Genomic DNA, 24,521 nt, shown 5'->3' with positions numbered 1-24,521 from the left:
AAAAGTGATACAAAACTTATGGAGGGCAATCTTACAAAACCAAAATCACATGTGCCTTTATACTTTATCAAACAATTGTTCTTTAGGGAGTCTTCCCTAAAGATATACCTCCCTCAAAACTAAATAATATATGCACCAAAGTTATTCACTGTAGCATCATTTGCCGTAACAAAATATTGGAAACAACCCAACTGTCCATCAACAGAGAACTGAATAAATAATGGTATACACACACAATGGAGTTATACAGATATTTTAAAAAAGAATTGAAAATCTCCATAAACTGACAGAGTGATTTCCAAGATATATTGTTAAGGAAAAAAGATGGTGCAAAAAAAATGTATACAGTGCACTTACAGTAAGGTAAAGTAAGAATACATATATGTGCTTGCTAGTATTTATAAAACAAAAGAGATATAGTACTTTCTTATTTTATATACTTTATTACATTTCACAGATATTGTCTTTTTTTTTTTTTTTTTAATACAAATTAAAGGTTTGTGACGGTCCTGCTTTGAGCAAGTCTACTGGCACCATTTTTCCAACAGCATTTGCTCACTTTGTGTCTCTGGGTCATATTTTGTAATTCTCACAGTTTATTTCAAATTTTTTCATTATTTTATGTGCTATGATAATCGATGATCAATTATCTTTGATGTTACTATTGTAATTGTTTTAAGGTCTCATTAACCACACCCATATAAAACTTGATAAATAAACTTGATAAATAAAGTGAACTTGATAAATATTGTGTGTCTTCTGACTGCTCCACTGACCAGCCATTACCCTATCTCTCTCCCTCTCCTAGGGCTTTCCTACTCCCTGAGATATAACGATATTGAAATTAGGCCAATTAGTAACCCTACAATGGCCTCCACATGTTGAAATGAAAAGGAAGAGTCCCAAATCTCTCAAATCAAAAGCTAGAAATGATTAAGCTTAGTGAGGAAAGCATATAGAAAGCTGAAACAAGCTGAAAGCTAGGCCTTTTCCACCAAGCAGCTCTGTTGTGAAAGTAAAGGAAAAGTTCTTGAACTTTTAAATTAAAAGTTCTACTCCAGTAAACACACAAATGATAAGAAGGTGAAACATTCTTTATTGCTGATATGTAGAAAGAGTGAGTGACCTGGATAGAAGATCAAAATAGCCACAACACTCCCTTAAGCCAAAGCCTAAACCAGAGCAAGGCTCTAACTCTTCAATTCTGAGAGGCTGAGAGAGGAGAGGAAGCTGTACAAGAAAAACTGGAAACTGGCAGAGGCTGGTTTGTGAGGTTTAAGGAAAGAAGCCGTCCCCATAATGTAAAAGTGCAAGGTTAAGCAGCAGGTGCTGATATAGAAGCTGCAGCAAGTTATCCAGAAGATCTGGCTAAAATCATTAATAAACATAGCTACATTAAACAAAAAATTTTCAATGGAGACAAAATAGTCTACTATTAGAAGACGATGCCATCTAGGATTTTTCATACCTAAAGACAAGTCAATGCCTGGCTTCAAAGTTTCAAAGGACACTATGATTCTTGTTAGGTACTTATGCAGCTGGTGACTTGAAGTTGAAGCCAGTGCTCATTTACCATTCCAAAATCCTAAGGTCATTAGTAATTGTGCTAAATCTACTCTCCCTGTGCTCTGTAAATGGAATAGCAAAGCCTGGATAACAGCACATCTGTTTACAACATGGTTTACTGAGTATTTTAAACCTACTATTGAGACCTACTCAGAAAAAAAAGATTCCTTTCCAATTACTGCAGACAATGTAGTCACTCATGAGCTCTGATGGAGATGTACGAGATAAATGTTGTTTTCCTATCTCCTAATGGAATATCCGTTCTACAGTCCATGGATCTTGAAGTATAGATAATACTTGAACAATGTGGGGGTTGGGGCACCAACCCCAATGCAGTGGAAAAATCTGTGTATAACTTTTGACTCTCCCCAAATCTTAACTGCTCATAGTCTACTGTTGACGGAAAGCTTTACCAATAACAGAAACAGTCAATTAACACATATTTTATGCTATATTATATACTGTATTCTTATGATATAGCTAGAAAAATGAAAATGTTAAGAAAATCATAAGGAAAATACACAGTACTGTGCTATATTTATTTTTTAAAAATCCATGTATAAGTGGACCTGCAAAGTTCAAACCCATTTTGTTCAAGAGCCAACTGTAATTTTGACTTTCAAGTCTTATTATTGAAGAACTGTATTTCATAAGGCTATAGCTGTTAAAGACAGCTGATGGGTCCAGGCAAAGTACATTGAAAACTTTCTGGAAAGGATTCCACCATTCTAGATGCCGTAAGAACATTTATGATTCATGGGAAGAGGTCAAAACTTTAACATCAATGGGAGTTTAAGAGAAGTGACTTCCAACCCTCATGGATGAATGTATGGGTCCAAGATTCCCATGGAGGAAGTAACTGCAGTTGTGGTGGAAACAGCAAGAGAACCTGAATCAGAAGTGGAGCCTGAAGATGTGACTGAATTGCTGCAATCTCGTGATAAAACTTGTATAAGCAGTTGCCTCTTACGGATGAGCAAAGAAAGTGGTTTCTTGAGATGTAATCTACTCCTGGTGCAGATGCTGTGAGAACCATCAAAATGACAACAATGGATTTAGAATGTGACATAAACTTAGTTGATAAAGAGAGCAGCAGCAGAGTTTGAGAGGATTGACTCCAATTTTGAAAGAAGCTCTACTGTCGGGAAAATGCTATCAAACAGCATCGCATGCTACAAGAGAAATTGCTTGTGAAAGAGTCAAATTTCATTGGCAAATTTCATTGTTGTCTTATTCTTAAGAAATTGCCACAGCCACCTCCAACTTTAGCAATCACCACCTGGATCAATTAGCAGACATCAACATCCAGGCAAGAACTTCCACCAGCAAAATGATTATGACTTGCTGAAAGCTTAGATGATGCTTAACATTTTTTAGCAATAAAGTATTTTTAAATTAAGGTATGTACATTTTTTAGACAATGCTATTGCACACTTAATAGACTATAGTGACTATAGTATAGTATAAACTTATATATACTGGGAAACCAAAAAAGTCATTTGGCTCACTTACTGCATTGATTTGCTTTGTTACAGTGGTCTGGAACCAAACCTGCAATATTGCCAAGGTGTGTCTGTGTATTAAAAACTAATGAAAATAGTTATCTATGAAGGTCAGTAGAGGTACATCCTTTTGATGTACTTCTGACTTTTGAATCACATAAATGTTTTAAATATTCAAAAAATAAAATAGTATATGAAAACTACAGGTTTTATTTAACTTAAAACATAAATGTATATTAACTTGCCATATTTTGAGCTAAGGTCAAGGCCTTTTGTTTTGAGTCTAAGTCTACTGATTAGAATTTATCACTGCTTTCTTATGTAGACCACATCCACAATACACTGAAATTCAATTTCTGTTTTGGCCAAGCGTAGTTAGATATTAAAGAGAAATGCAAAATAATCTGTGAGCAGTATCCTTCTAGTTCTTTCCCATATTGACTTTTATAACTTTTTTACAGTTTTTACAGTTGTCTCACATATTTCATTAGCAATTATTTTAATGACTTATATTCAATCTGATTTTCATGGAAGTAAACTGGCAGTCTGACCCTAGAACTGATAATCTTATCCACTGTATGATAAATGAGACAGTTTTAAGGCCGTGGCAGGTAACTTATAACACTGGCTTTGAGATTCTTCCTAGCCACATTCTCAGGCACAGAACTTTGAGCATATTATCACCCATGTATTACAATTGTTCACTAAAAGAAGAAAAAATGGCCTTGTTCTGGCATTTCCCCTCTGTTCACCTCAACACTGTTTTTTATTTAAATGCATTTCCTGATAAGCCTTCCTAATTCTATTTAACTTTGTTTTTACGATTTATTTTATTTTTTTAAAGTATTCTCTAGGCCCAACGTAGGGCTTGAACTCACAACCCCAAGATCAAGAGTTGCATGCTCTATCAAATGAGCTGGCTAGGCACCCCAACCTTCCTAATTCTCTGAGAATTTCAGTTTTATGCTCCCACCACTCACTTGCTTATCAAAATATATGTATCTGCCCCTTTCCCCCAAGCTTTATCAAAGTATAATTAACAAATGAAATTGGATATATTGAAGATGTATAATATGATGATTTGATACATGTGTCCCTGTGTAATGAATATGACAATCAAGTTAATTAACACATCCATCACCTGACACAGTTACCACTTTGTGTGTGTTTGTGGTAAGAACAGATTTACTCTCTAAACAAATTCCAAGTATACAATACAGTGTTATTAGTTATAATTACCATTTTTTACATTAGATTCCTACAACTTATCCATATTATAAGTGAAAGTTTGTACTCTTTGACCAACATCTACCTATGTTCCCCATGCCCTGGCACCAGGCAACTGCCATTTAACAATATTTCTGAGTTCAACTTTTTCAAATTCCACATGTGAGTGATATCATATTATATGTGCCTTCCTCTCTCTGGCTTACTGCACTGAATATGATACCCTCCCAGGATAATCCATGTTGTCACAAATGGCAAGATTTCCTTCTTTTTGATAGCTGAATGATGTTCCATTGTATATAGTTATAACATCCTATTCTAAGCTGATAACAACTTAACTTTGATTACATACACAAACTCCAAAATTTTACTTCTCTATCCCCTTATGTTTTAGGTCATTGATGTTACCATTTACATCTTTTATTTTGTGTATCCATTAACTCATTATTTTATGTTTTTTTTTTGTTTGTTTTTTTAAAAAAAAATTTTTTTTTCAACGTTTATTTATTTTTGGGACAGAGAGAGACAGAGCATGAACGGGGGAGGGGCAGAGAGAGAGGGAGACACAGAATTGGAAACAGGCTCCAGGCTCTGAGCCATCAGCCCAGAGCCCGACGCGGGGCTCGAACTCACGGACCGCGAGATCGTGACCTGGCTGAAGTCGGACGCTTAACCGACTGCGCCACCCAGGCGCCCCTGTTTTTTTTTTTTTTTTTTTTTTTTTAACATAGTAGACACGTTACATTAGTTTCAGGTATACAACTTAGTGATTTAACAAGTTTATACATTATGCTATGTTCACCACAAGTATAGTTAACATGTCTTATTATATCACTATTACAATATCATTGACTGTATTCCTTATGCTCTACATTTTATTCCTGTGACTTAATCATTCCACAACTGGAGGCCTGTGTCTTCTTCTCCTCTTCTTCCAATTTGCTCATCTCCCTACCCTACCCCCTCAGTTTGCTTTCTTTAATTAGGATCTATTTCTGCTTTTTGTTTGCTTATTCTTTTTTTTTTTTTTTAATTTTTTTTTTTTCAACCTTTATTTATTTTTGGGACAGAGAGAGACAGAGCATGAACGGGGGAGGGGCAGAGAGAGAGGGAGACACAGAATCAGAAACAGGCTCCAGGCTCTGAGCCATCAGCCCAGAGCCTGACGCGGGGCTCGAACTCACAGACCGCGAGATCGTGACCTGGCTGAAGTCGGACGCCACCCAGGCGCCCCTGCTTATTCTTTTTTTATTCCATTTATGAGTGGCATCATATGATACTTGTCTTTCTCATTCCGACATATCACTTAGCATAATATCTTTGAGTTCACAGATTTTTTCTTTTCCTTGACTGAGTCCACTTTTGAAGCTACTAAATTTTTCACATCACCCACTGTATTCTTCAGCTCTAGGATTCATGTTTGGTTTTACTTTTTGATGGTTTCTATTTCTTTGTTGAATTTCTCATTCTGCTCATGTACTGTTTCCTAATTTTGTTTGGTTGACTATCTGTGTTTTATTTTAGTTCACTGAAATTCATTAAGAGGATTATTCTGAATTCTTGGTCAGTCAGTTCACAGATCTCCATTTGTTTAGGTTTGGTTATTGGAGCTTTACTAGTTTCTTTGGTGGTGCCATATTTCCTTGATTCTTCATTATTCTTGTATCCTTGTGTTGGTATGTGTGCATTTGAGGAAGCAGTCACTTCTTCTAGTCTTTACAGGTTTGCTTCAATAGGGAAAGATTTTCACTAGTCAGCCCAAACTAGGTTCTCAAAGGCCAGCTGGTAGAGCCCACAAGAGGGTGGGCAAGGTTTGATGCCAGAGTTTCTGGTTGGGTGGGGCCACTGGCTCAGCCCTGCATTCAGGCAAGACCACTCCCTGGGCTGCCTGATCAGGTGGGACTGTTAGCTGGGCTCTGCAGACAGGCATGGCCACTGGCTGGGCTCTCTGGCCAGACAGGACCAGAGACTAGACTCCTTGGATAGGTGGTGCCATTAACTGAACTTTGTGTTCAGGTGTGGCCAGAGGTTGTGCTCCATAGTTGGATGGGGCTGCAGGATGGACCCTGTGATCATGCAGGACTTCTGGCTGTGTTCTACAGTTCAGAGTCCCTGCTCCAGCAGGGCCACAAGATGAGCTCTGCAGTTGGGTAGGGGTGTCGGACTGGTTACCTGCAAGGGCAGAGGTACAGGCTGGGCTCTGCAGTCAGGCCATTGCCTGGGAATCCTAGCTGGGCTTAACTGTTCACCCTGCTTTCTGGTCAAACAGGCAGCAATCTGGCACAAGTGGGTGGAGCCATTTGCTGGGCTCTCTGATTGGGCAAGGTGGCCAGGAGGGATGCAGTGCCATCACTAATCCACACACAAATCCCTGTGAGCCCTACCTCCCATATTGTTCCTCAGGTAATCTAGCCTTGCCTATTTCCCTAGTGTTCCCCATAAGGTAAGACAGAAGTGGACTTCCCAGGCAACACTCCAGAATGCTGAGGAAGCTGGATGTCAACCCCAAGCTCTCTTTTTCTCACTGGAGAAACTGTAGGCCCAGAGAATTCCTCCCAGTGTGGTACAGTGCTGGATTAGGGAGGGGCAACACTGTCAAAGTGAAACCACTGCTCTTAGCCTTCTAATGTGGCTTTTCTCAGTTTTTGTGCTCCATGAATGTGTTTCAGCCTAACTGCCAGGTTCTGGGATTTTTAGAAAGGTGTTTTCGTCTGTAAATAGTTACTAATTCATATTTCTGTTATGGAGACTAGAACCAGGGGCCTCTTATTCCGCCATCTTGCTTATGTCAGTTCCTATGACTGCTCTTAATTGACAAAATATTTTTAGCCAGGTTCTTTCCAGAGAATACAATCTCAAACCCTATTTTATTCAATTTTTATCAAAATCTTTGTTATAAGAAATAGTTATAAAAGACTATCTAATATATACAAGCCTTTAAAATTCCTTATTGCATTTATTATAGAGATTTTCTCAAGAATATAAGACCCTGAGTGTCTTTTTAGGACTAAATTTCTCTTATGCAATAAAAAGCAACATTTTTCCTAATTATTTTTTTAAAGATTTTACTTTTTTAAGTAATCTTTACACCCAACATGGGTCTCGAACTTACAACCCAGAGATCAAAAGTCACATGCTTTACTGACTGAGACAGCCAGGTCAGTAAAATGACCCTTTTCCTCATTTTTTTGGTTTTGTTTATCTAATCAATATTGAGACTAATCAAGCTTTCCTGTTTGCTGTAGTTGCTAGAAAACTCAGAACCAAAGTTGGCTACAAGAACTGTACATGACTTAAAGGCATGCATGTTTATGTACAAACCTTTGAATTTTATATGATGATCTTATTTTCAATTTCCTGATATTTCATTATACTTTACTATTCTTTTATATATTGTAAAATATGTTTTTTAGAAAACACCTCAAATGCTTTTTTGAAAGGTTAGAGAAAAAAGTAGACAAATAAATTAAAATGTCACTATAACATTTAGCTTATTACTTTAAAACAACTCTCTTCTTACCTGTACTCTATTTCCACCACTGCTACCCTAAAGAAGACAAACAAGATGTTCCCAAGATGTTCAGGATTCTATATAAGTATTTTCTCCCCATTTTCACAAACTTAATAGAACTTACCAGATAAACAATATGCAAATCATTCTCTAAAACAAAGCCCTTCATTGCTCTTTGGAGGTCAGCAAAAATATCTAAAGTATCAGTTGGAGAAAGTGAAGAAGACAGAGTTGCTGAACCAAGATGTGTTGGATGATACACTTTTCCTGGTTGGGGGCAGGAGAAGGGAAATAAAGTATCAAATGTTAAAGATTAAATAAAACACTGTCTTTCTGTACTCTATAATTTACGTTTTAGCCTCTGATAAATTTTACAAACAGACTTTTGCCCAATGTATGCATATTTATGAGCAGATTCTATGCTAAATGCCTGATGTTGCCAAATCCAACACTAAGTACTAAAAATGAGTTTATATAGCACTCGAAAAACCGGTTTCCTTTTATAGTGTTTGAAAAGTCAATTTCCTTTTACTAAGCACTATAAAGTCAGCAAAGATGAAAAAGTGTATACTGTAATTAAGTCACACTTACCTTCTGTTCCATCACTAGCTTCAGTAATCTGGATGAATTCGTTTTCTAGCAGCCACATTACACAGGCTTCAATTGCTCCAAGTTGAACAGAATCTTGATTCTTCTGAATTCCCAGCTTCCCTTCTCTCATACTCGCAGCCAAAAATGTGCAAGAAGCATAAGTCTGCATATCTTGTGATGTACTTGCCATTCCACCAACTATTATCTGATATAAGAGGTTTGAAATTTTCTGTAACTTTTTAATAAGACATGCAGGCCCGTATGATATAAAAGAAATGAAGTGATTTTGTTCTCTTAAAATATTCTCAGCATCTTAACGTAGAGACTTTTTATTAATTCTTCCATTATCACTCGTTATACATGTAGATAACACCTAATGACAACATCAAAAGTTTCCTTAAAAGTAGATACATTTTCTCATAAATGAAAATAAATGAATCACTATCTATCTGAAATGTAGGAACTAACAACATAGCCTTCCTTCTGAAACATGTGGGCATATAGGAATGCTAGTATTGAATATTCCCCACCCAGAAGGGGGATGGGAATGGGTGTAGAAAAAGTGAAGTGAGTTGTGTTTTGTGGACATCATCTTCCTACAACTATATTAAATATACTAATTAAGTGTACTAATTTTCCCTTTGACTTCTTCCATTTAATACAGATTGAAAACATACTAAATCAACCTAAACAGAGTTTACTCCTTTTAATGACCCCAATGCATAGTTTTACCAAGATTTATTTAGTATTTGTGGTATTTTGGTTGTTTCCAGTTTTTTCTTACTGCCAATAGTGCCATAATAACCATTCTTGTACATTTAATTTTATGCAATTTCACAAATACATCCCTAAGTAAAACTCTTAGTTGTGAATCTACTGGCAAATGGCTATGTGTTCTGTTTTGGCATTGTTGTTGTTTTTATCTTAGCGGATATGTCCAAGTTGCCCTCCCAAAAGAGTTTCAGCAGTATATGAGAATGCCTACTTTCTATATCCTTACCAACCCTATGTTATCAGTTACTTTCCTTTTTTTGTGTGTTCTCGTTTTTGTTTTCAAATGGAGAGCGAAAGGGGAGGAAAAAAAGTATGAGCACAGGTACCAGAACCCCTAGCACCAGTACTGAAGCCAAGAGCAAGGCATGCTGGTATATGAACAGAAAAATTTCTGGATGAATACACAAAACACTTAAAAGGAGATTCGTTACCTTTGAGGACCCAGAATAGAAAGTTTTATTTTTCACTTTAGATCTTTCCATGTTGTTTGAAACTTCTAATCACGTCTATTTGTAATTTGATTTTATTTTAATGTCAATAGGTATTATCTGTGTGTAAGAACTATGGTCCATTTTTGTCACCTTTTTTAAAAATTCAAAAAATAATAAAGTATACCTAAAAAAGGAAAAGAATCATCTGGCATTTGGGTTTTAATCCACTGTTCTGAAATACGCTGACATAGCACTAGCTGTATTAAACTCCAGGAAATAACTATATAAAATAGAAGACATTTAGACTTGGGAACACTATAAACAATCTCACAATGAAACACAAAGCTAAGATTTTTCTTCACATCATTAAGTATTCATATTATAGGCTTCAAAGAGCAAATAATTTAGTGAACTCTTCCTTACCTCCAGAATAGCTCTTATCATGCTTGCAGTTACTTCTTCTCCTTCTCGTCTTTGCAAACAGCTACGAACAGGTTTTAGAGATCCCTGAAGTAGAGCTATGCCTTTTGATTTCTCAGAGTTCTTACAAACTAAGATACTCTCACCTATAACCAAAAAAATGCACATTTGCAAAACCCCAACATATGTCCATAAGATACCTGCCAAAGAGAATTTAAGTTGTCTTACTTATTTAAAAAGAAGGTAGTAGATGATAGCGGTTATTATGATCATAAAATTATTGCTGATGCTTTCATTTTCTGAATTTTGGATTGAAGGGGATCAGAATATGCCATACCAAAACATGCCACTTTGGCATAAGGATTATTTTGACCTGAAGGCACTTAGGAAGTAGCAAACACAGTAAGAGCTCCTGGCCCTCGCCCTGTTTGCCTAGATGTTAAGACATAAATTTCTCTTTGTGAAGGTGTTCCACTTATCACTTATCACTGGATGCAGAAAGGCAGCACCAGATGGGTCTGCATAAACCTTACTAAATAATCCTTAACTTCTGTTAGTTTCCAGTATATATTTACTTTCCCACAATTTACTACTTCTAGAAACTCAAACCCCTTTTCCTTGGTCTTGTCACTTCACAATTCTATTACCTTTTGTTAAAAGGGTATAAAGCCCCTAACATCTAACTGCTTCTTTGGGTCTTTACTGGTTCTCTATGAAGTCCTCTGTGTATGCAAAAAATTAAAATATTAATATCAAATAAAATATGTATGCCTTTTCTCCTGTTAATCTGCCATCTGTCAGTCTAATTTGCAGGCACTAGCCATAGAAGCTAAGCAGGCACAGGAAAAGTTTCTTTCCTTCCACATAGGAGCAACTGTTTTTACTGAATAATTAAGTATATAATAATAATAATAGAGGTATTTTGAAAATCATAAAGGAAAATGCAAATGCAAATTATTACTGGTTACGTATGAAAACACAAATTCAAAAATATTTACAGAAACCTAGAAATTACATTATAACTCACTAATGAAAAGCTTTAGGTTACTGTGACAATCAAATGAATAAAAATGTGATAGCACTTATACATTATAAACATATATAAAGGTACAATTTATACAAACATAAACTATTATTACGGTAATTAAGACTAGAAAAAAAGATAATTTTTTTTTCAAAAATGAATCCAATAGTAGGGGAAAGGAAGCAAGTAGATGTGTAAGGGGGAAAATGAAGGCAACTTGCATTAGAGAAAACTAAAAATGGCATTGTGGTGGAGTATATTAATCATTCTAGGGAGAGAGAACTTTCCTAAAGCTGATTGCTAAACTGAGAACCAAGATAAGATAAAGATAAAGGACTATAAACTTGATGACTGTTGTTGTTTATCCTAGATATAATTACAAAAAGATAGATGCCATCAAACAAAACAATAGCAGCAACAAAAACAGCTGGATAAAATGCATCACCTGGCTCTTATAAACACTACAAAACAGCCCAACTTAAGATAAGAAATTATCTACAAAATGGATCAACTAGCATTAGTGGCAAATACAAAAAGCCATTTTGGGCTATTCAAACTACTTTCAGCTTTTAATTCTTCAGCAAGATGGACAACCCTTTTTCAAAGTGAGCAAGATTTATGAAAATTAATGCCAATATATACAGTCCAGGTCCCTGCTCCCATCTGTCTGAGGAGGTTGTATCCATACCACAATAGACAAGTCAATTAGAATCAAATCAATTATTACTATTTGACTTGCAAATCACTATTTTTGCACAAAGTACCAACCTCTTATACTGGAAGGTTCCAAGAAATCCACAGAAAGATTAAAATGTTATCTAAATAAAACACCATTAACTGTCTAGGAACATTAACATAATTTATAAAATGTAAAGAAGTTATAAAGATGCTACATAATCTAAAAAGCATGACCAAGTATGCATATCTTCATAATTGATATGAAACACTATATTCACACATTCTCCACTTGCTGGAAGTTCTGAGCAAGCATATGTCATCCTGAAATGGAGCATTATGCAAAGTCAAAACTTCAGAAGTTTCCAAGACCTCAAAAACAAAGTTACTGTGGTATATTTTAGTTTTGTTTAAATGTTAATCTGATTTAAGGCTTGATAATTTGGCCAGGGTACCAACTTTCCAATTATTCTTCCCTATAAGAAAGAGAAGTATAAGCTAAGAATATAGCAGGGCAAATAAAATCTCCTTATCTTCTATATCACCTTAAAGACCCTCTGACCCTAAAAGAAGAGTAGCTATGTAAAATGAACTTAGACTCCACCCTCCAGAGTTTGAGCCTACTAAGAAATTAGAGTTGGAAGGAAGGGCAGAGGGAAGAGCAAATAGGAATAGGAAGGGAGTGTTTTTGTCTCTTCCCCCAACCTTTTCTAAACACGTGTAATCTGCACATTTTATAGGTAAAGTAAGAGACAGCAGGATAAACTTCTTTGATGCCTATAATAGGGGAAATCCAAGGAGTTGGACGTTTTTTTTAATCATTAGAATTTTTAGGGCTTAAAAGAGAGGCAGGCCAATGGCCCTTCAGGGATTACAGACAGAGAAGTCATTTGTTACTGGGGCTGAGACACATAGCCATTCTCTCATTTTTCCTTTAATAAAACTCCTACATGTTGGATGGGCACATGGCCACACAGCTAAAGGTTATATTTCCCAGCCTCTCTTGCAGTTGGGAAATGTAACCATGTGACTAAGTTCTGGCCGACTGGATGTGAGGAGAAATACTTAGTGCAACTTCTGAGAAGTGCCCTTAAGGGACAAGTTGTGTCCTTTATTTCCTCATCGCCCCTTCCTGATGGTTGAAATGCAGATGTGATGACAGACAAATCAAGTTATTCTAATAGTCACTTCCTTGGTATACTACCCAGTTTTTTGCACCCAGACTATCCCACTTATTTTCCCATTAAGACTTTCCCTTTTCTGCTGGATATCCTAATGTTCTTCAGCAACCATAGAACTATTTTTTTTACATACAGTATAATATTAGTCAATAAAATACATCCTAGAGAAGAAAGATGAGATGACAGAGAACTTCCTCCCAAAGCTCTTTAATGTTGTAAGACTTATAACAATTTTGTCACACCCATAATTATCTACCAGGTTAGTAATAACATTTGCTGCTACCTCAATATTTAATTCAAACAAGACTCTTCCTCATTGCTTAAGACAAAACTTCTGCTTGGTTTCTGTTAATGTTACCATTACTTGCTGACAGAAGAAACTAAAAAGGTGTTTTCAGAACCAGCACCATTTTAGAGAGAAAATAATGGTATGTGAAATTCCTATTCCTAAATGTAAGAGTAGGGACGCCTGGGTGGCGCAGTCGGTTAAGCGTCCGACTTCAGCCAGGTCACGATCTTGCGGTCCCTGAGTTCGAGCCCCGCGTCAGGCTCTGGGCTGATGGCTCGGAGCCTGGAGCCTGTTTCCGATTCTGTGTCTCCCTCTCTCTCTGCCCCTCCCCCATTCATGCTCTGTCTCTCTCTGTCCCAAAAATAAATAAACGTTGAAAAAATAAATAAATAAATAAATAAATAAATGTAAGAGTACTTTCCAGCTCTCAGTATCCCTCCTTTGAAGTCTTAGGTCAGTCACCTAAGCAGAACTAAAACCCCATGAAAATTACTCCCTTCATTAGCACTAAATAGATTATACTGGAAATTAAAAATCATCTTCTAGCTAATATGATAAATCATTTTGATTAGAATAATACTGAATCATTTCACCGTATATAAAAGAAAATCTTAATTTTACATTAAGAGAAAATCAATGGCTAATGATATATGAAAATTATAATTTACACTCATTATAAATATTAAGTAAATCAAAAACATGACATTAGTGCTTTGGATAACAAAGAAATACAGCATGATGAGAAATCAATTGGCAGGCATCAGTCAGATTTCAAGTAGACTGACACTGTCCTTCACCAATGCTATTACAATTAAAATCAAACTCACTTACCTACTGTGTCTACCCCTTTCCTGCCAGCACGACCAACCATCTGCTTATAAGTAAGAATATCTAGAGGTCGACCACTGAAAATCGGAGTCCGAATAATTACACGACGTGCTGGTAAATTCACCCCAGATGAAAGAGTAGAAGTTGCTGCCAAAACCCGAATCTGACCTTGACGGAAGGCTCCTTCAATGATATCCCTCTCCTCAAAAGTAAGACCTAACAAAAGGAAGTTACAATAACATATATTGATGAATATAAGAAATAATGAATAAAATGAAAATACTGTACTTGATTACTTACAAATGGATCTGGGAATCTACTAGAAACTTCTGAAGATTTTTACAAGCTATTGTTACGACCATAAACAACATCTTTATGTCACCACGGTCTATCTTTAAGAGTATAATCTGCCTCCCCTAGTATATTTTTTTTAAATATGAAATTTATTGTTAAATTGGTTTCCATACAACACCCAATGCTCATCCCAACAGGTGCCCTCCTCAATACACATCTCCCACCCCTCATTAACCCTCAGTTTGTCCTCAGTTTTTAAGAGTCTCTTATGCTTTGGCTCTCTTCTTCTCTAACCTCTTTTTTTTTTCCTTCCCCTCCTCCATGGTCTTCTGTTAAGTTTCTCAGGATCCACATGAAAGTGAAAACATATGATATCTGTCTTTCTCTGTATGGCTTATTTCCCTTAGCATAACACTCTCCAGTTCCATCCACATTGCTACAAAAGGCCATATTTCATTCTTTCTCATTGCCACGTAGTATTCCATTGTGTATATAAACCACAATTTCTTTATTCAGTCATCAGTTGATGGACATTTAGGCTCTTTCCATAATTTGGCTATTGTTGAAAGTGCTGCTATAAACATTGGGGTACAAGTGCCCTGATGCATCAGCACTCCTGTATCCCTTGGGTAAATTGCTAGCAGTGCTATTGCTGGGTCATAGGGTAGGTCTATTTTTAATTTTCTGAGGAACCTCCACACTGTTTTCCAGAGTGGCTGCACCAGTTTGCATTCCCACCAACAGTACAAGAGGGTTCCCGTTTCTCCACATCCTCGCCAGCATCTATAGTCTCCTGATTTGTTCATTTTAGCCACTCTGACTGGCGTGAGGTGGTATCTGAGTGTGGTTTTGATTTGTATCTCCCTGATGAGGAGCGAAATTGAGCATCTTTTCATGTGCCTGTTGGCCATCTGGATGTCTTCTTTAGAGAAGTGTCAGTTCATGTTTTCTGCCCATTTCTTCACCAGATTATTTGTTTTTCAGGTGTGGAGGTTGGTGAGCTCTTTATAGATTTTGGATACTAGCCCTTTGTCTGATATGTCATTTACAAATATCTTTTCCCATTCTGTTGGTTGCATTTTAGTTTTGTTGATTGTTTCCTTTGCAGTGCAGAAGTTATCTTCATGAGGTCCCAATAGTTCATTTTTGCTTTTAATTCCCTTGCCTTTGGGGATGTGTCAAGTAAGAAATTGCTGCGGCTGAGGTCAGAGAGGTTTTTTCCTGCTTTCTCCTCTAGGGTTTTGATGGTTTCCTGTCCCACATTCAGGTCCTTTATCCATTTTGAGTTTATTTTTGTGAATGGTGTGAGAAACTGGTCTAGTTTCAATCTTCTGCATGTTGCTGTCCAGTTCTCCCAGCACCATTTGTTAAAGAGACTGTCTTTTTTCCATTGGATGTTCTTTCCTGCTTTGTCAAAGATTAGTTGGCCATACTTTTGTGGGTCCAGTTCTGGGGTTTCTATTCTATTCCATTGGTCTATGTGTCTGTTTTTGTGCCAATACCATGCTGTCTTGATGATGACAGCTTTGTAGTAGAGGCTACAGTCTGGGATTGTGATGCCTCCTGCTTTGGTCTTCTTCTTCAAAATTACTTTGGCTATTCGGGGCCTTTGTGGTTCCATACAAATTTTAGGATTACTTGTTCTAGCTTCAAGAAGAATGCTGGTGCAATTTTAATTGGGATTGCATTGAATGTGTAGAAAGCTTTGGGTAGAATTGACATTTTGACAATATTTATTCTTCCAATCCATAAGCATGGAAAGTTTTTCCATTTCTTTATATCTTCTCCAATTACCTTCATAAGCTTTCTATAGTTTTCAGCATACAGATCTTTTACATCTTTGGTTAGGTTTATTCCTAGGTATTTTATGCTTGTTGGTGCAATTGTGAATGGGATCAGTTTATTTGTCTTTCTGTTGTTTCATTATTAGTGTATAAGAATGCAACTGATTTCTGTACATTGATTTTGTATCCTGCAACTTTGCTGAATTCATGTATCAGTTCTTTTGGTGTATCAGACTTTTGGTGAAGTCTATCTGGTTTTCCATGTATAATATCATGTCATCTGCAAAAAGTGAAAGCTTGACTTCTTCATTGCCAATTTTGATGCCTTTGATTTCCTTTTGTTGTCTAATTGCTGATGCTAGCACTTCCAACACTATGTTAAACAACAGCAGTGAGAGTGGACATCTCTGTCATGTTCCTGATCTCAGGGAGAAAGCTGTCAGTTTTTCCCCATAGAGGATGATACTAGCTGTGGGCTTTACATAAATGGCTTTTTTGATGTTTAAGTATGTTCCTTCTATCCCGACTTTCTCGAGGGTTTTTATTAAGAAACAATGCTGAATTTTGTCAAATGCTTTTTCTGCATTGATTGACAGGATCATATGGTTCTTATCTTTTCTTTCATTCATGTGATGTATCACATTGATTGACTTGCGAATGTTGAACCAGCCCTACAGCCCAGGAATGAATCCCACTTGATCCTGGTGTATAATTCTTTTTATATGCTGTTGAATTCAATTTGCTAGTATCTTATTGAGAATTTTTGCATCCATCCATCCATCATCATCATCAGGGATATTGGCCTGTAGTTCTCTTTTTTTGCTGGGTCTCTGTCTGGTTTAGGAATCAAAGTACTGCTGGCCTCATAGAATGAGTCTGGAAGTTGTCCTTCCCTTTCTAGTTTTTGGAATAGCTTGAGAAGGATAGGTATTATCTCTGCTTTAAATGTCTGGTAGAATTCCCCTGGGAAGCCATCTGGTCCTGGACTCTTACTTGTTGGGAGATTTTTGACAACTGATTCAATTTCTTTGCTGGTTATGGGTCTGTTCAAGTTTTCTATTTCTTCCTGATTGAGTTTTGGAAGTGTGTGGGTGTTTAGGAATTTGTCCATTTCATCCAGGTTGTCCAGTTTGTTGGCATATAATTTTTTATAGTATTCCCTGATAATTGCTTGTATTTCTGAGGGACTGGTTGTAATAATTCCATTTTCATTCATGATTTTATCCATTTGGGCCATCTCCCTTTTCTTTTTGAGAAGCCTGGCTAGAGGTTTATCAATTTTGTTTATTTTTTTCAAAAAACCAACTCTTGGTTTCATTGATCTGCTCTACAGTTCTTTTAGATTCTATATTGTTTATTTCGGCTCTGATCTTTATTATTTCTCTTCTTCTGCTGGGTTTGGGTGTCTTTGCCGTTCTGCTTCTATTTCCTTTAGGTGTGCTGTTAAGATTTTGTAATTGGGTTTTTTTTGTTTCTTGAGATAGGCCTGGATTGCAATGTATTTTCCTCTCAGGACTGCTTTTGCTGCATCCCAAAGCGTTTGGATTGTTGTATTTTCATTTTCATTTGTTTCCATATATTTTTTAATTTTTTCTCTAATTGCCTGGTTGACTCATTCATTCTTTAGTAGGATGTTCTTTAACCTCCATGCTTTTGGAGGTTTTCCAGACTTTTTCCTGTGGTTGATTTCAAGCTTCATAGCATTGTGGTCTGAAAATATGCATGGTATGATCTCAATTCTTTTATACTTAAGAAGGGCTGTTTGTGACCCAATATGTGATCTATCTTGGAGAATGTTCCATGTGCACTCGAGAAGAAAGTATATTCTGTTGCTTTGGGATACAAGTTCTCAATATATCTGTCAAGTCCATCTGATCCAATGTATCATTCAGGACCCTTGTTTCTTTATTGATCCTGTGTCTAGATGATCTATCCATTGTTGTAAGTGAAGTATTAAAGTCCCCTGCAATTACCACATTCTTATCAATAAAGTTGCTTATGTTTGTGAGTAATTGTTTTATATATTTGGGGGCTCCCGTATTTGGCGCATAGACATTTATAATTGTTAGCTCTTCCTGATGGATAGACCCTGTGATTATTATATAATGCTCTTCTTCATCTCTTGTTACAGCCTTTAATTTAAAGTGTAGCTTGTCTGATATAAGTATGGCTACTCCAGCTTTCTTCTGACTTCCAGTAGCATGATAGATAGTTCTCTATCCCCTCACTTTCAATCTGAAGGTGTCCTCAGGTCTAAAACGAGTCTCTTGTAAACAGCAAATAGAAGGGTCTTGTTTTTTTATCCATTCCATTACCCTATGTCTTTTGATTGGAACATTTAGTCCATTTACATTCAGTGTTATTATAGAAAGATACGGGTTTAGAGTCATTGTGATGTCTGTAGGTTTCATGCTTGTAGTGATGTCTCTGGTACTTTGTGGTCCTTGCAACATTTCACTCACAGAATCCCCCTTAGGATCTCTTTGTAGGGCTGGTTTAGTGGTGATGAATTCCTTCAGTTTTTGTTTGTTTGGGAAGACCTTTATCTCTCCTTCTATTCTCAATGACAGACTTGCTGAGTAAAGGATTCTTGGCTGCATATTTTTTCTGTTCATCACATTGAAGATTTCCTGCCATTCCTTTCTGGCCTGCCAAGTTTCAGTAGATAGATCTGTCACTAATCTTATTGGTCTCCCTTTATATGTTAGAGTGTGTTTATCCCTAGCTGCTTTCAGAATTTTCTCTTTATCCTTGTATTTTGCCAGTTTCACTATGCTATGTCCTGCAGAAGATTGATTCAAGTTACGTCTGAAGGGAGTTCTCTGTGCCTCCTGGATTTCAATGCCTTTTTCCTTCCCCAGATCAGGGAAGTTCTCAGCTATGATTTATTCAAGTACACCTTCAGCCCCTTTCTTTTTCTCTTCCTCCTCTGGAATTCCTATTATACAGCTATTGTTGTGTTTCATTGCATCATTCAGTTCTCTAATTCTCCCCTCATACTCCTGGATTTTTTTTTTTTATCTCTTTCTCAGCTTCCTCCTTCCATAATTTTAACTTCTAATTCACCTATTCTCTCCTCTGCCTCTTCAATCTGAGCTATGGTCACCTCCATTTTATTTTACACTTCATTTATAGCATTTTTTAGCTCCTCCTGACTGTTTCTTAGTCCCTTGATCTCTGTAGCAATAGATTCTCTGCCGTCCTCTATACTTTTTTTCAAGCCCAGCGATTAATTTTATGACTATTATTTTAAATTCATGTCCGGGGCGCCTGGGTGGCACAGTCGGTTAAGCGTCCGACTTCAGCCAGGTCACGATCTCACGGTCCGTGAGTTCGAGCCCCGCGTCAGGCTCTGGGCTGATGGCTCGGAGCCTGGAGACTGTTTCCGATTCTGTGTCTCCCTCTCTCTCTGCCCCTCCCCCATTCATGCTCTGTCTCTCTCTGTCCCAAAAATAAATAAAAACGTTGAAAAAAAAATTTTTAAATTAACGTTCCATTATATTGCTTAAATCATTTTTGATCAATTCGTTAGCTGTTGCTACTTCCTGGAGTTTCTTTTGAGGAGAATTCTTCCGTTTCATCATTTTGGATAGTCCCTGGAGTGGCAGGGAACTGCAGGACACTTCCCTTGTGCTGTCTAGAATAACTTGTGTTGGTGGGCAGGGCCGCAGTCAGACCTGATGTCTGTCCCCAGCCCACAGCTTGGGCCATAGTCAGACTGGTGTGTACCTTATCTTCCCCTCTCCCAGGGGCAGGACTCACTGTGGAGTGGTGTGGCCCCTGTGGGGGCTACTTGCACACTGCCAGGCTTGTGGTGCTGCTTCTATGGGATCTGGAGTATTAGCCGAGGTGGATCCGCAAGGTGCACAGGGGCAGGAGGGGCAGGCTTAGCTCGCTTTGCCATGGGTGGTCCCCTGCGGAAGGGGCCCTGCAGCACCGGGAGGGAGGCAGGCAGACCTGTCGGAGGGATGGATCCACAGAAGCACAGCATTGGGTGTTTGTGCGGTGCAAGCAAGTTCGGTGACAGAAACTGGTTCCCTTTGGGATTTTGGCTGGGGGATGGGAGAGGGAGATGATGCTGGCCAGTGTCTTTGTTCCCCGCCGAGCTGAGGTCTGTCTTCTGCAGCTCAACACCTCTCCCTCCTGTTGTCCTCTCGCCCTCCCGCTCTCTGAGCAGAGCTGTTGACTTATAACATTCCAGATATTAAGTCCTGCTGGCTGTCAGAACTCACGCAGTCTGGCCCCTCTACTTTTACAAGCCAGACTCGGGGCTCTGCCTTGCCAGGTGGGCTGCCCCTCCACCCCACCGGCTCCCTCCCGCCAGTCCATGTAGTGCGCACTGCCCCTCCGCCCTTCCTACCCTCTTCCATGGGCCTCTTGTCTACTTGGCTCTGGAGAATCCATTCTGCTAGACGTCTGGCAGTTTTCTGGGTTATTTAGGCAGATGTGGGTGGAATCTAAGTGATCATCAGAACGCGGTGAGCCCAGCATCCTCCTACGCTGCCATCTTCTCCTGCATTCCCCTCTAGTATACTTCTATCTCATCTTCTAGACCAGGGTAGGCAAACTTTTTCTGTATATATTTTAGGCTTTGCAAGACAGATGGTCTGTGCCAACCCTACCACCGTCAAATGAAAGCAGCCACAGAACAAATGAGCATGACTGTGTTCCAATACAACTTTACAAAAATAAATGGTGTGCTGGATTTGACCAGCAGACTGCAGTTTGTTGACCTCGGTTCTAGAAAATGAACTCACTGAGCATAGAGACATTGCTTATGCATCACACTATCTTCAGGGTCTATCCAACACAGTGGTCAGGCACAGTTTTGACATAAATAAATGCTAAAGAATATATATACAAGTAAATGAAAAAAGTATATACAATATATGCTTATCTAGATTATTTTTAATTTTATTTAAAAAATCAAAAGGATTGGGTGCTTGGGTGGCTCAGTCAGTTGAGCGTCAGACTTCGGCTCAGGTCGAGTTCACTGTTCATGAGTTCAAGCCCCGTGTTGGGCTCTGTGCTATAGTTCAGAGCCTGGAGCCTACTTCCAATTCTATGTCTCCCTCTCTCTCTACCCCTCCCTTGCTCACACTCTGTCCCCCTCTCTCTCTCAAAAAAAAAAATAATAATAATAATTTAAAAAATATCAAAAAGATTGAGGTTCTAGTTTATAAATTAAGTAGTGGGTCCACAGGTATTCATTTTATTAATATGCATAAGTTATATATAATAAAAATATCCTGTATTCTTATATATACACATATATTTTAAAATTTATTTATGTACATGCAATGAAAATTTTAAATAAATTGAAAAGGTTAAATTCCTAATTTTAGGAACTATATATTCTTAATCATATTCTTAGTACATATAATCATGGACAAACCACTCTCTGAAAGAAGTTTTTAGTTCAGTGACTGTATAATCCTTGCAATTTTGACCTGTTTTATTTTTAAACACTTCTAGTGCTCTCAAAATACAATATGACAATTTCTAAAATTAATTTGATTTTGATATATTTGTAAGTATATTTCAATACCCCTTAAGATAAAAGGAAACACTCAGAGTAGCATAAAATTAGGGTAGCAAATACCTGTCTAACCTAAATTTTAAGAAAACAAAATGTAGAAAGGTAACAATTATAGAATTCACTTCTCCAAGGGAACAAAAAAGCCTTTATGTAGTTTTATATACTATGCAGATAAGTAAACTAAACATGTTTTATTCTTGTTTAATCTTAATCACACAATTTCTTAAAATGAAATCTAAGAGTATTAGACTGACAAGAAATCAAATGCACACAAATATAAATGTGAAGGAATTATGAGGATATCTGGAGGGGGCTTCTTAATAACAGATTACAAATATGGATACCTGCATGATGAAATGCTACTCCCCAAGGTATAGTTTTTTGTAATACAGAGTCCAGTCCTGAAGGTGAACGTTTTAACTGATCCATCACTTCTAGTAGACTCTTTTGTTCCAGTACCACCGGTGGAAGTTCAGATGATCTTACCAATCCTGTCACAGAAAAATTATCAACACTGTTCACCTCTGGATAGACCTCCTTAAGTGCTATCTGCCTAAGTCAGGACAGAGGTAAATATCAGGGCAATGGTTCTAAAATTACCATATATAATAATTAGCTGAACATCTTTTAAAAATACTGATGGCTGGCTCTCATTCCTGGCCATTGAGATGTAATAGGATGCAACCTGGACATAAGGAATTTTTAAATCTCCCAGATGATTCTAATGTGCACCAAAGTTTAGAAAGTACTGTAGTAGAGTGAGACCAAGCCCACAAGAGGGGACAAAGGACCCAGCTAAGGAAGGAGAGGATTACAGATACTACCACTCAGAGCCTAAAAATCAAAATCCTTACTCATCAGTATACTCTGACACAATAGGCATCCTTGAGTCTCAAGTAGGAGCCCAAGAAATGGCATTCCAAATAGGAAATGGTCATAGAGGAGATGATGGGAGAGAGAGAAAACAAACTTAACAGAACGCCAATAGACTTAATACTGACCAATAATAATTCTAGATTCTCCACTTATAATTCTAGTAATGACAGCCTTTAAATTCTCTGAAAATCATTTTATGTACCAGTTTTTGCAAGGATGTGGATCACCTTGTGCATAATTGCCTCCATGCAAAAGTCAGATATATTAAATTGCAAAACAGAAAATTCAGCGGACCATTTGGTATAGGTATAGGTATATAAAATCTAGTTTTAAATAACTGTAAGTGTTTGTATATGGTAGAGAATACTCGGAAATGTCATTTTCTTTGTGAGAAGGCGCTAAGCCTTTGAAACCAGCATTACTTGATATCAGACTAAATGTCTTGTTTGAATAAAAAGACTGAAAGGAAGGATGAATAAAAAGCAAATATAGAATGTCCCCCTAAAGGTTCAGAAAAATGGAAGTGCCAATGCTCAATAAAAATGATTAAAATGTGTGCAAAAAAAAAAAAAAAAAATCCTTGCTCAAAGTGTGTCCCACCAACCAGCAGTGTCAGAACCACCTAGGAACCTATTTCTGTGTGACAATTTTTCTAGCCTATTTGCCACTAATGTGGTAATTAATCACACATTACCTTCTGTTTTTGTCTCTCTGTGTAACCTGCTCCCTTATTAAGTAAGACCTCAACTTTTTTAGGTGTAGGAACTATGTTTTCTTTAAAGAATCTCCCAAACTTTTGGATTTCTGAACTAGCAAATTTCTCATAAGATATATTTTTAATATAGCTTCTATTTCCTAATTAAAAAAATATTTTAGGTAAACTTTTCTTAAAATTTTAAAGACTCAGAGGGGCGCCTGGGTGGCTCAGTTGGCTGGGTGTCCAACTTCAGCTCAGGACATGATCTCGTGGTCCGTGAGTTCGAGCCCCACATTGGGCTCCATGCTGACAGCTCAGAGCGTGGAGCCTGCTTTGGATTCTGTGTCTCCCTTTCTCTGGCCCTCCCCCGCTCACACTCTGTCTCACTCTCTCTCTCAAAAATAAATAAACATTAAAAAAAAAATTGGGGGGCACTGGGTGGCTCAGTCGGTGGAGCGTCCGACTTTGGCTCCGGTCATGATCTCACAGCTTGTGAGTTCAAGCCCCACATTGGGCTCTGTGCTGACAGCTCAGAGCCTGGAACCTGCTTTGGATTCGTGTCTCCCTCTCTCTCTGCCCCTAACCCACTCACATTCTGTTTCTGTCTCTCTCAAAAATAAATAAACATTTTAAAAAAACGTTTTTTTTATTAAAAAAAATTTTTAAAGACTCAGAGAGGCTTGTCAATGTTTTATTATGCTAAGTACAATTAAACATTTTTTTAAAACTACCATTGATTGATACCTTTATTTCCAAAGAAAAGTCATCTTAACATAAAAGAAATTAGTAGGGATAATTTCAGAATTTAAACTTCAGCTTTACAAAAAATGTGCTGCCTTGTCTTTACTTTTCTAGTGAAAAGTTCATCATAGCCCAGGCTCCAATTTAAGCACCAGGATTTGGGAACCCTTGTGATAAATCAAAATGACAGAATCTCAAGCAAAGAAGGTAATAATAATATTTCTGTCTATCAAAGGAATTTAAGTTATTATGGTACAACATAAAGAATATAAATGGCATAGTATAGGAAACATCAATTAGGAGGGAAATAAAAGCAGTATTATAATGTTGGGCTGGAGTCTTCCCAAAATAAACTTCAAGCAAAGTTTACTTATTAGATCTAAGCTTGAGGTATCTATCACCTATCCTCATGACTGCAGTAGCATAATGAATTCATAAAATATCCTAATATTCTGTGACCAGAACTGGTTGGTCTCTGTCTTCTCTACACCTATCTTGGACCCCAAGGGACCACAGGTTAGCAAAAGTGGTGAGGGAACAGGGCTCATCCTAGAATCAGTAAGATATATAC

At 37.4% G+C, this 24,521-nt stretch overlaps 1 protein-coding gene across 6 annotated transcripts in view; it reads right to left on the bottom strand.

The window, feature by feature from the left end:
• Positions 1-24,521, bottom strand: part of POLQ (DNA polymerase theta) — a 124,859-nt gene that overhangs the window by 83,813 nt on the left and 16,525 nt on the right. For all 6 annotated transcript variants that reach the window (XM_025913213.2, XM_086675305.1, XM_086675306.1 and 3 more), the window contains 5 exons: positions 21,981-22,127; positions 14,023-14,235; positions 10,026-10,168; positions 8,398-8,602; positions 7,931-8,073 (listed from right to left, as the gene is read on the bottom strand). In XM_025913213.2, coding sequence (XP_025768998.2) covers positions 7,931-8,073; positions 8,398-8,602; positions 10,026-10,168; positions 14,023-14,235; positions 21,981-22,127 — 851 coding nt within the window. The remainder of the gene's footprint in view (positions 1-7,930; positions 8,074-8,397; positions 8,603-10,025; positions 10,169-14,022; positions 14,236-21,980; positions 22,128-24,521) is intronic.

This window comes from Puma concolor, chromosome C2 (genome assembly GCF_028749965.1).
Source record: "Puma concolor isolate L17-30 chromosome C2, mPumCon1.1.hap2, whole genome shotgun sequence".
NCBI lineage: Eukaryota > Metazoa > Chordata > Mammalia > Carnivora > Felidae > Puma > Puma concolor.
This window is presented reverse-complemented; position numbering and strand designations above follow the sequence as displayed.